At 46.6% G+C, this 13032-nt stretch overlaps 1 protein-coding gene across 7 annotated transcripts in view; it reads left to right on the forward strand.

Annotated features, from left to right (window-relative positions):
- LOC120902875 (mucin-5AC) overlaps window positions 1-13032 on the forward strand; it is a 159138-nt gene that overhangs the window by 117368 nt on the left and 28738 nt on the right. For all 7 annotated transcript variants that reach the window (XM_040311940.1, XM_040311938.1, XM_040311944.1 and 4 more), the window contains exons 8-11: window positions 1224-1849; window positions 10323-10488; window positions 10612-10993; window positions 11764-12371. In XM_040311940.1, coding sequence (XP_040167874.1) covers window positions 1224-1849; window positions 10323-10488; window positions 10612-10993; window positions 11764-12371 — 1782 coding nt within the window. The remainder of the gene's footprint in view (window positions 1-1223; window positions 1850-10322; window positions 10489-10611; window positions 10994-11763; window positions 12372-13032) is intronic.

The raw sequence follows: 13032 nt of genomic DNA on the forward strand, positions 1-13032 counted from the left end.
GTTGGTTACTGCTTGGCTCACTTCAATGATTGCAGCCCCAATCATTACTTCCTTCGCCTGGTAGGGGGATTGTAAAGGCAAATTGAGTAGCTCTTTATTTCTATTTAGTAATTCGTTTTCGAAAATAAATTATTCAATTAATTCATAGTAACTCCAGATAATATGATTTAATATTGAAGAAATTTAATAGAAAGCACCAACTGTAATGTTCAATTTATGGCACTACAGAATCCAAAACGAACACGAAGCACGAAAGCAGGTATTTGCAGTTGTAAAACACACCCGTTGCACTGTTTAGCAACATGTTGTAAACACCTGGCAAAAACAGACACAGGTGACCATAAACATTGGCCGGAAATAAACGTTCAGATTGACACCGCCTCCAGACCGAAATGCATTTATGGCGTCTTGTTTAAGGCATGCTGGCCATTGATTTATATGATTGCTGGAGACCTTCAAGCCGCTAGCTCGCAGGGTTTACTGTTCTAACCCTACCCATTTAGACTCCTATTCCCTTTTTATTGGCTCTCCTTTTCAAGGCTGTATTGTAAATCCTTTCGGTTGGTGGCATGTGGACACATAATACCCTCCTCCGATTTCCATCCACCAACCATCCACCATTGTTAACACGAAATGTCTGGGAACAGCGTCTATGCTGATTTAGTAACTGCTAATAAAGTTTTATGATCAAGCGTGATCATGATAGGGTAGGGACAAAATCAAAGGCGCATTTATTTACGTGTGTAGAAATACACACGGAAACCGAGCGCCTGTTAACTCTCGAAGCGATATTTGACACCCCGCCAACGAAGGCTTTTCTAGGTCGGGGCTTTCTGGTGGAGTGCTGGCAGTGTAGGTAGGTTTACAGTTTGCAAGGAGGCTTTAGAATGATAAGGGTAAGCATGATTAATGTGCTGCTAAAGAACTTACAGACGGCTGCGGAGGCTCCTCACAACATTCAAACATTCAAACATCCCACCGGAAGTTGGCCGGAAAAGAAATGCTATTTCAAAGAAGTGCCTGACATATTCTGAGAAGGATATTCAGGCTCCTGTTCAGTTGTTCAATGGAGGTCAATTTTATCTGAATTCTTTGGAACAATTTATATCATTTTTCTTTAAAGACTGTTCCCAGTGGCAACCCAATTCATCTCTTGGTTGATTAATAAATATTGGAAGAATTGACGCCTGATTTCTCCCTTTTTGAACCATCTTCCATTGCAGAACCGATCCTCAACGAACACCCCGTGACGATCTACCCCGGCCGAGCGTCACCAACCCGCCGCATGCCTCCCCGCACCCTTTCCGGTTCGATGGAACGCCACCGGTTTCCGGCGTCGGATAACTCCACGCCCTCGTCGCAGGAAAACTCCTCGCCCGAGAACAACGAGTCCGAGTACAACGAATCGTCCCTGTCGCCCACACACGGACACCTGCAACCGCTCCAGGGTGGCACCCCCGTCAACTCACTGTTGAGCCGAATATTTCACCAAAATGTGGCCGCAGCAGTACCACCACCACCGGTATCGTCTACGGTCAGTGCTTCGCACCATGCCACACGCAGTCATCGCCTTCCCTCATCGGCCGGTGGTGTCATGCTACCGTCAAGAACGGCCGGACGACCAGGCGGTGACAGCGACGATGAGCGTTTCTCCGACGATTCACTCGAAGAATCCTCCCTTCCACCACCACCCGGACCACCAACAGTACCTCCGCCTCCGTCCCTTTCCGCACCGGTAACACCGTCGAAACGGCACAGCATCGCCTGGGAGGTGAATCTGGACGATCCGGCCAGCTTTGGCGATCCGCTCATCACCACGCCGAAATGCTCCACCGCCATCAGCTCGAAGGTAGGTGGTAGGGCCCTTGTGTCCGCATGGCCTTGTTATTAGCAGCGATTAGTAGTTTTTTTTTGCATTCGTAAACAAACAAACAAACGAAGGTAAAGCATTTCCTGGGTTGAGGAAATTTATATCCAACCGTCCCGGATTTTCCGCCGCCCTCACTTAATGAGGCGTGTTAACCGAACCGATTTCGATAATCTACATGCTAACCTCGTTTTAGTAGCGATCCGCCTGGGTCCCCCCTTCCCTCGCGTTGATAGTAGAAAGGTCCTCTGGTAGTATCGTTGCAGGAAAAAGGATTATGGGAAGTATGGAACACGTTTTTTGTACGTGCTCGCGCGAGGAGCCTAGCTACTAGCACACACTGTTGCGTTTTACGGTGTTGCGTGTCGGATGTTCGCAACCCTTGAAACGGATGGGACATGGGGTAACCCCTGCTTTGGATCACAATTATCGTGAATTTAACTGTTTTTTTTCTCTTTCTCTCTGTCCTATTCGTTCCTCGGCATTCCATTGTATATTCAAGTAATGTTGTCTGATTAGCTTTAAAGCTTTGTTTGTTGTTTTGATCGTTATCTACATGTTCGTCCACTCCTTCCTAGATTGTGCTCAATTTGGGTAGCTTGATAAATCTCTGAAATCTGTTTTTAAAAGCCAAATGAAGTTAAAGTGTCACTTACTGGAAAATAACATGCTTTTAAATATGTTGTCAAATTAGACATTTAAATGACGGGAGATTATATGTGTGCAAATCAGAAACGAACATTGTACATCCGGCTGTAACAATTTAAAATTCTCAATCCCCTGCATCCTTCTGTTGAAGGTTTCAATCATTTTCTCTCCCTCAAGAATAAGCCACAAAGATGTAGTGAAAAAATAGGGAACGAATATTTTCCACATTTCCCCTAGCACAGTGTACAAAAAAAGGGAAAAGATACACCTTTCTCCAGCGATAAAATAATCATAAGAGCGAAACCGTCATAACGATTGTGATGAAAGTTTCCCCCAGATGTGGAATGGAAATGAGGGTTACTGTTATCGTAAGCGCATGTAAACACTCTCCTCTCGCTGTGTTCCCACATTTCGATTATTTCGGGGCATATAACAATCCTTCATAATGTTCATTTAATATTTATTGAATTTTAAACTTCTTAATTCACACAAAAAATGCATCATTTTACCAATTATTTGATCTAAAACAAATGACAAAGGATTCTTCTACTTAACACATTTAATGTGTGTTTTCTTCCACCGCTTCCGTTCATCCCGCATATCAATCATTCCGCCCACTGGAACTGGGAAAAGCTCCCGGGAAAGCTTTTCCCCAGCACAACCTTCCAAAAAATGAAAGCCAGCCACCCTGGCACGTGCCGTTCATCAAACGCTGGCAATTTCAATTATGAAAAGTATCCTATGGTTTCGTAAGAAAAACGGTTACAGCACAAAAAAAAACCGTCCCTGACAACCTCACTCGCTCACTCCATACCACTGGGGGTCTATTTTCCATGCTCTCATATGTCGTTTTTAACAAGCACAACCGAAAATGACCGACCACCACCACATACAGCGAGATAGATAGAGTGTTGATAGAGAGGGGGGTAGGGGGGAGGGAACTGAACCGACCAGGACTGCCGGGAAGATGCGACCACCAAACTACTTTGTACCGGGGCACTATAAACACGCGCACCATCATCATCAAACCGTTCTCGTGATGCGTTCGTGCCAAGGATCCATTTCCACCCAGTACGTGTTTGTGTACCTCACGCGGCGGCCCGTTATCACACACTTTTCATCTCTATTTATAAAACGACGGGATGTGAAATATGACGCCTCGTTTCATCTACCTTCAAGGGGATTGGAGACAGGGTATCCAAAGTACGCAGCAACAACCAGCTGAAGCTTCCTCTTAAGGCCCTATCTACCCACCTACACCCCTGCCGCCCAGTGAAAGGTTCGGCAACTTTTTGGCCCAAGTTGGCAGTGTATGCTTTATTGGCAAGTTGGCGTAAATTTATGTTCCGCACCAGAGAAGAATGCCTAATCGTCGGTCGGTTGTGTATAACTATGTGAGCGTGAGTATGTGTGTTATGTGGCCGGTAACGGACGCGGTCACAAATTGGATTGGAATTGGAAGATATGGGGGCTGTCCGAGCCAAAAAAAAACCAAAGAAAAATGAATACACCGGCAAGTTAAACGAGCCACATGCGTATCTTCTCGCTCGATCGAGAGCCCCTGATTATGACCTTTTGTATCTTTTATTGCCCTTTTGGAGTTATTGCATATTTTCAGGCGCTTTCGCTTTGGGTCATTTCGTTTCCCCGCTTCTAAGAACTGTCCAAGAAATGTCCAACCCCGAATCGGTCAACTGTCCAATAGCGGAAAGCATCACGCCGATTTGGGGGGGCACCTTCTCTCGGCACCATTTACTTAATTGTATCCACTTCAAATAGGACATTGTATTTTGGGGTATAAATTTTCTTCTGCTCCACGTCGAGAGTGCGTTATCGCATCAGGGGTAGGTGGGGGTGAGGTTGTGTGACCTTCGTTCCTTGACGCTGGACGACACGGACACGCGCTAGCAGGATGCGCGGGTTTTGAGGGTTAACTGAGTTCCTGCGTCCATCTGTTTCGCCGTTTGACAAAGGTTTCGGCAAACGAAATGGCATACATAAATATTTAAGTGGACATGGAGATGCGCTCGTGCGTTTGAGGCAGGTTGAAATGACATATGGTAAGAGTTCTTGCTTCAATACAGAAGGGGATCCAAGCTGTACGAGGATGTTAGGAAGAGAATGTCGTTCTTTTTTACCATTTGAGAGTGATTTAGTTCAACTCAGCATCAGTTCGCGTTATCATCATTGCCATATTGAAAGGAAGCATTTTTAATTCCTTGAAGAGCGAAAATGTCAGAAATGTCTGGTGCAATCGACATCTCCCCCAAACACAGCCAAGCTTATTGAACTGTGCTGTTATGTTCTATAGTGCCTATCTTTACCCTTTTCTCCCACACGGATGCTGCAACAATGTTGCTACAAATCCTTTATCCAACCAACCAATCGTTACTGACTTCGCATAATTCATTTGCATACCTTCACGAAGCACCAAGCGGCGGTCCCTGTGCGGCATAGGCTTCGATGACAACATTTTCCAACCAGAAGCATATTCTTCTTTCTCTCCGCCGAGACACCACGATACACATTTTCCACACTTATTTTCCACACTTACTATCTGGCACCGGTTCCTCACCAGCAACAAAAGGAGAAAACCAGGAGAACCTTCCCATTAATCCTAGCGGCACAAAACTGCTACCAATCTGCATCTCCGTACACCGAAGGTAGAAGGTGTTTTGGGGTCGAAAAGCGGCCGTTTTTGGCCTACTTTTGTGTCGTTCACCCGGCTGGACGGCTGGCTGGCTAGGTGTGATATATACCGCTGCAAACCAACCGCCTAAGTGTATACATGCTTCTCGAGGGAAATCCCGAACAAAAGGTCGGGGGGATCCTTTTTGCACACACGGATGTGTTGCATAGTGTGTTGGGCCGTTAAAAAAGAGTACACACGAGACACTCGATTTCCGGTTTGCCACCGATGCTCGCGAAACTTTGGGTGTATCTGTGTGTGTGTGTATGTGTTGTGTTATTCGTTGCAGCAACGATATGTGTGCCAAAGGAAAACAAAACCTTGGACAGCTTCCGGTACGCTATCGTCCGCTATCGCTGATATTGTACCCTAGTTTTTCGCAACACAAGGTAGCACACCGTTCGTGCGCTAAAGTGCGACATACTCCAAAAAAAAAGAAGGGAAACGGAAGCGCACAATGAGATAAAATGGATGAAAATGGGCACACAAACGTCTAAGCCTCTATATTCGAAGGTAAACGCTAAATAGAATTTGAATGTTGATTTTTGACATAATTAGTTAATATTGTACAATTAGCTTCTAAAATTAATGCATAATATTAAAATGTAATAATTACAATATTAAATACGAAAGCAAAAACCGTGTGTTTGTTTCTTATTTGGTTGTTCGCTCTCAGAAAATCACCTTCGAATGAAGAGGCAACTGCATAAATGGTGCACTAACCGCAAACCAAACCGACAACAACACTTATTATGATTTGTCGGCTCATTGGAATGCATTGTCACGATCTCGACGATGCTCCAGTGCAGCAGCGTATGCCCTACATATAGCTGTTGTCCCCGGTTTTTTTTTACAAAGCCACATCCTAAAGCTCTTTCCGCACACAAAAAACAGAGGCAGAAATAACTATACATCTGCATCGGCACCGCAGTCTACGATGCACGCAACATCAAGCTTATCGAACCAAACAGCAGTATACTGTGTGCATGAATATAAGCAGCATCTTTGGGCTTGGGGGACTTTCTACTCACCTGGCAACAGTCACCGCATCGCATCCTTGCCGGTGGGCGATAAGAACGGGACCACTGTCAAGTCGCATTCGGTTCGTTTGTTCGCTTCCCTTTATTAGGACTGCTTTGCACAAATGGAACTGATAGTGGTGGCGAAAAACCTGAGTCATCTTATTCCCCTATGGGCTGGTTGTTGCTGCCGGGTCTCTCCATCTATGCACTTGGGGCGATAGATGATACCGTGTGTTGTGGTGTGTTGTGCGAGAGGTGTCGGTGTTTTTATTTGCCTTTCAACACCTTCACTACACGAGGTGTCAAATGATGGGATTGTATCGCATAATAGATGAACTACAGCGTTGAGTTTGCTTGTAGCTTGATTGTCTAGCGCGTGGGATGTTTAGATATCTTTCAAGAAATGGTAATCCTGGTAGGAAATCTGTCGTAATAGTTGAGCTTGCTTGCTTAGCCGGTCTCGTAGTACAGTCGTCAACTCGTACGACTTAAAACATGCCCGTCATGGGTTCAATCCCCAAATAGACCGCGCCGCCATACGTAGGACTGACTATCCTGCTATGTGGGGGAATCAATTAGTCACTGAAAGCCAAGCCCACAAGTGGGTACAGGCAGGCCTTGACCGACATCGGTTGTTGAGCCTAAGAAGAAGAAGAAAAAGTTGAGCTTGCTGAGGGTCGTTATCAACACCAGAATTGATGCAATCAGTGAGGATGTTGGGCTTAAATTTTAAACAAATTTAAAATTAAGTCTTTATCGTATAAGATTTTTTACCATTTGCTACGAAAAGGTAAACCCTTTAAAGGGCAAAAACTTCCTCCCATTTCCCAAAATGCCCCTGGAAGCAATAGAGAAGCAATAATCAAAGGTCTAATTCTATATTTTGTACATAAACTCGCACGTCGTGCTACACATTTGTATTCCGTTTTCAAGTGCGGTATTACACATTTGCACCACTTCGACCACGCCAGCCAGCCAGCCAGCCAGCCACGGTGAAACCGTATCAAACCGCGTGGAAGCTGCACCGGCGTGCAATTTATACCGAGTGGCCAGAACCTGCAGCTACAAACATTCCTTTGTTGTCTGCTGCCAGATGCAAATTCCACCACACTCTCTCCTCGCTAACACCGGAGATAGTCGAATGATAATGCGGTGGTACACCTCCTACAATTGAGAGTGCGCGCGCCCACTCACCACCAACTTTTCCACCATGAAAAGCTACCAAATTTTGAATTCACTTCGTAATGTAGCGTCCCCCTCGGACTGCCACCGTGCCCCGCGACATGAAACGGCAAGCAAAACTTGCGCTGCTGTTGTTCTGCGAGAGTTTTCCCGGTTTGCCAGTTATTTGCACCGCCGAAGATAATGCACTTTTGGTTGCCCGCGCCACACCACCACAGATACCACCACCCTCCCACCCAATTGTACATAAGCATTTTCGCATTATCTATTCGCACCGAAGACTGGCCCGCAGGACAGAGTGCCGCCGCGATGCGGACGCGGACTGGTTTGCCAAATTAAAGGGAAGGCAAATTTAAATGCATTTTCAAAAGGATTTCGCCCACTCCCAGCGCGAAGGCGATCGCAGATCATTGGTTAGAAGAGACGATGCCACCACCCCTCCCCACTTGGTATGCGGCATGGAAAGCGTGTGATAAATTTCCTCGAAAGCAATGCCCTCTGGGATCGGTAAAATGGTGAGTGAGAGAGAGAGAGAGAATCGAATTCTGTTGCATTTGCCGGCAATTAAAAGCGCACTGATGCCACAGCACTACAGCAGTCGCCTGCAACAAAAGTGTATCAGTAAGAGCCTTTTAATCTTCCATTTGCTTGCTCTTCCTGCTGCTGCTGCTGCTGCTGCTGTTTGCATTGTTTGCATTTCATCACTACCTCTCGGAAGTGTAGAAAGTATTCAATGGGGTTTTTTTAGGTGAAAAGTTTAATTAAAAGCCACCAGCTTCTCTAAAACTCGCCACATAGCTTCGGTTGTGGCCGGCAAGAGCGCAAACTACTACGGACGATCGCGAAAGGCCGGTACAAGTTTCGAAAATCTTTCACCGTATGTTGAAACATTTCTGCCAACAATTCACTCTGCCTTTTTGCCATTCGTGTGCTTCAGTGTATTTTATGATGCAATGTACAATCTGTTGAATTTCCTCTTCGCTTAGCTGTTGCCTGTGCGCAAAAGGTCAACCTAATTGGCCGGAGAGTGTTGTGATGTTCCACTGAAAATGCATCTCATCTCAAGGAAAATGCAGGGCAGCACTGCAACCACCGGCACATCAAACTGTTTTCCTTGCACTCAACTTATATGCCGTGCCGTGCGATTGCGAATGGCCGTGCTAAAATGGCAAAAGTAGATGGAAATTGTGCCTGCCCACTCCTGGAATGCCGGTGGAGAAAAACGATCGACTGACAGCTTCATCCGTTATTTAGCACATCAACGTCAGCATTAATATTGCAAAGTTTTTCCACTCCGATTGGACCCGATGTTTGTGCTGTTTCAACTCTGGTTCTGGCGAAACTTTTTGGAGCATACTACTTGCCGGGACGGGGAAAGGAATGGAAAGCAACGTTTGCAATTATTTGCGATACCGAAAGATCCGATCGTGCGAACTGCTACTCCTGTCACTCGAGTCGATGTCGAGTTCTGTTGACACATTTAACTTTTTGGCATGGTTTGAATATTTAGCGACCACTTTTGCTTTCTTGCTCTCTGTGTGCTGTGTTGTCAATGCACTTTTGCCGGTTCGGTTAGAACAATTTTCGGGCTTAGAATGTGGAATCGCCCTTTAAATAGGAGGAAACATACATTAATTGTAGATGTAATGTACCATATAAACATAAGAATTTCACAGTTCGTTAGACCTCATGACCAAACTTCAGTTCCCCACATATTAGAGAGCTCTTACCACATAACCAAAGTAACTGCTCAGCGTTGTCCCAGTTAACCGATTTAGATTACCTGGTTGAAATGTGGTTGACAGGAAATGGCACCAACTATCAGGTGCCTTCTGTAATATGCCCGCCTGGGGCACTGAAAGTTTCGCAGCACATTTGTCTCCGCGCAGCCTCCGACAGAAGACTTCACGAGAAGACGACGTGTTAACCTTCCCTCTCTAGGTCCCCGGAGGTGGGATATCCCGAGCGCGCTGCAAAAACCACACGTCTATCTCCCCCTTTCTCAAGGTACTAGGGACACTTCACACAACGCTTGACGTGACCTCAAATGTTCATATGTGCCACAAAGCGTACCTACCCACAAGGACGTCCTCCCGTCCAGCATCATTAGCTTCATTTGTCAATGTCCTGAACTCTCCGGACACTCGGAAACCTTTACCTTACCGCGTCGCTAATGCACTGACAGTTCTGGAAAGATCACACACAGAAACACACTACCCGGTTTAAGGAAGGAAGAGCGCCGGTTGGGGAAAACATAAAGGTCAAACATAGACTAACACACACACATATACACATACGAATGGGTAACACGTGCTCTTCACACGGAACTAAAACCTGCACCAGACTTCCGGTAACAATCGCTCCAGCCCTCTCGCTTGTTCCAAGAATTAGACCGGTCAGCGTTTTGGCATCATGTATTTCTCATGAAGTTCTACTGTTCTGCTTCACATAATTTCGAAGCAAAAATGGTTCAAGTGAATTATTTCTCGTTCACTTCCCCGCGGTTCAATTGTGGTAAATTAAACAAAAAATTAAATTAATGTAAATTGACAGCCGGACAACTTTTGGTCGAGTTAGGAAAGTGAAATGTTAAACTCCCTCCCGTGGCCATTTGCCTTCCAATCAAGTCAATTTTCGTGTCTGTAGTCCTGAGGACCGTGTTAAATTGAACAGTGATATGTTGGATTTGTTGTTCTACATTTTCTGTCCAGTACAGCGTGGCTCTATGTATTCAATATTCAAAACAACATACCTGGGAGTTCCGTCCGAACACAACGCCTCGCCGAACACACCATGCTTGCAATAATTCATGCAATAGTTTGTTTGTTTTGTTTGCTTTTTTGCCATCAATCAACAATTCAAAGTTTTGAGCCAAACCCCGTTTCAACCCTCCTATTGTTTCCTATCGTTGCAGGTGGTTGGCCGACGGAAACCTGGCCCCAAGCACGCGACCAGCTCGCAGTCAAGTCTGGAATCGACGCCCAGCAACATCAAGAGCGAATCGAACGAGTGGCCCGATCCACCGGACATACCAATCTGCAGTACCGAGGATGAGGCGGCGTCCATTTACTCTGACTCTGGTAATAAAAAAGGAAACAACTCTCACCAATGCCCTCTCTCAAACTTTCTTTTTCCTCTTTGTTTTTCCTTTATCTAACTGTATTAACTCTCTCTCTCTCTCCCTGTTTCACTGCGTACTTCAGACGACCTTATACCACATATCCCGGACATTAGCGGGCGCGGCACGTACATCATACGCAAGGGACGCCGGCAACGGCAACGGCTTGCCAGCCTCGACTCGGAAGCGCCCAACAACCTGCCGGACGCTCTTTCGCATCCCATGCAGCTGCAGCCGCAGCAGCAGCACACATCGCAACGGCCCGACTCGCTCGGTGACGATCACATCCTGCGTGGTCTCCCGAGTCCCGTCTTTCCCGCGTCAATGATCACGCCCAAATCACGCCACAGCATCGATCTCGGCCTATCGTCGGCGAACAAGGCTAGCGGGCTTGGCGGTGGTGTGTCGCTCCTCAAATCATCACCCTCGGCACCCCAGAAACTACCCAGCTCCGTACTGTCCCCAAGGTAAGCGTGGCGTGGAAACACCGTGTTGATTAAGTCAACAACTGCACAAGAATCAACCCGCAGTAGAGCAGCAGGCAGCAATCAGCCTTTCATCGTCAGCGTTTGGTCTCTTTCATCTTTTGGCTTTGGCAGGTCAGAGGCAGATTGGCGGAAGGGTTTCTTCCGTTTAAACTCATTGCCTGCTCCCAATTTCATGATTAAAGTGGCTTCTTACAACGACGAGCAGAACCCAAAATGAGGGAGAATGTGGGAAAAGGCTTTTTCTTATCATCATCTCTCTCTCTCTTGGTCACATAGCCTGGCGGGATGGATGGTAACGAACTCAAAAGACCAAAATAAATGCAGGCAAGCAAGCAGTAAAGCAACCACACCAACACTTGATGATGAGTTGGCTAGTTGTTCCGCCGTTTCCTCCATGTCTCATGGCGTTTGTGTCGAAAGTTCTTCCGTAACCGAAAGGAAAGGAAAAAAAGCTATTTTATGAAAGCATTCAAAACGCTTTTTCAAAAACCATTCCTGCTGCCGCACTATAATAGCGCCGTAATTTTGCTGATGAGATCGGCCGTTGTTTCGTCTTCCGGAAGGACAAACATAATCTCAAAACAGGGGAACTCATTTCTCCTCAGGATGATTTCTCCTCGTCATGATGCAGGAGTGCAATTTTCCATCCCCCAAAAAAAAAAAACAGAGAGGGACACAAGCACATAGACAAACAATCTTGCTGCTGCTTCTCGCTAAATTGTATGTGTTTTCTGTTGCTTTACTTTCAGGTCACGATTATCATTAGACTTAAGTTCACCTACTACCTCAGAGCTTTCAACTAATGTTATAAAGATCACCACACCGACCGGAAGCTATCCTTCGCCGGTGCCGGTGCACCATCCTCCTCACGTCTCCTCACCGCTCGGTGCTGCACCTTCACAGCATCACGGGACCGTCGTACTGAACGGGCTCCTCAACAACGGCAGCAGTGGTGGTAGCCTGAGCAAAAGCACCAAACTGGCAGCTGGAGCAGCAGCAACGGCAACGGTCAGCAGCAACGGTGCTAGCAGTACCAGCATTGTCAACATCGGTTCCGGACCTTCGGGCACCAATCAACCGCAATCAGCCGCACCATCGCAACCACCGGTCGTGTCGGCCCGGTACACCGAGTTTAAGACGTACAGCTCGACGTTCGACGCACTGCAGGCACTGGACACTTCGTCCAGCAATGGAGGTGGTGGTGGTGGTGCCGGCGCTTCCACCAACGGTGGAACCACTGGCAACCATCTGAACGGATGTGGTCCGGGCGTATCGAGCGCCAGTGGGTCCGACAATCCGCTGCTGCGTGTATCCTCGCTGCCTACCATTACGCCACCGCTTACATCCTCCGCAACAGGTAAGATCCGGCAGTGTGAAATCGTTGCTTTTTGGTATATTGGATCGGTTTTTGGGAGGGGGAGGGAGCGCTTGTGGTTGGGAGTGTGGAATAAATTACTTACAAGAACGCTGCTGTTGCCAAGCTTCACATTTATTCCCATTAAGCCACCCGAAGCGGGAGATTGATTAAGTCGATTAAGGAAGCCACTGCCGTTGGCCACCCATCTTAACACCAACTTTAGTTACAACCCGACCACAACAACATTGACAACATCGTTGCGGTGTGTGATGTCCTTTTCGGTTGGAGCAATCGGAAGCAAACGCCCCTTCCCTTTTCTAAGCTGCTGCACACTGTTGTGCTAATTAGACTCTCGTTTCTCGCCAAAAGCTCCATCCGACCGTCCATTTTTGCCACCAGAAAACGTTAAGCTGCCTACGCGCAACACACCGATATCATCAGCCCCGTGCTCAGTTAATTAGAGGCGCCAAGAATGCAAAGTCTAATGTCCTTACCAACCCGTTTGTTTTGGGGATGGCAATGGTGCCAAAGAGGAAAATCTTGGTGGGCTAATTTTTTGCTACCTTGCTTCTTTCCAGCCAAAAATGACAAAAAGGTTGAAAATTAGGAAAAGGCATTTGCCTCGTCCATGCTTTCACCGCATCTGTAGTGCAGCCATGTC

This window comes from Anopheles arabiensis, chromosome 3, assembly GCF_016920715.1.
Source record: "Anopheles arabiensis isolate DONGOLA chromosome 3, AaraD3, whole genome shotgun sequence".
NCBI lineage: Eukaryota > Metazoa > Arthropoda > Insecta > Diptera > Culicidae > Anopheles > Anopheles arabiensis.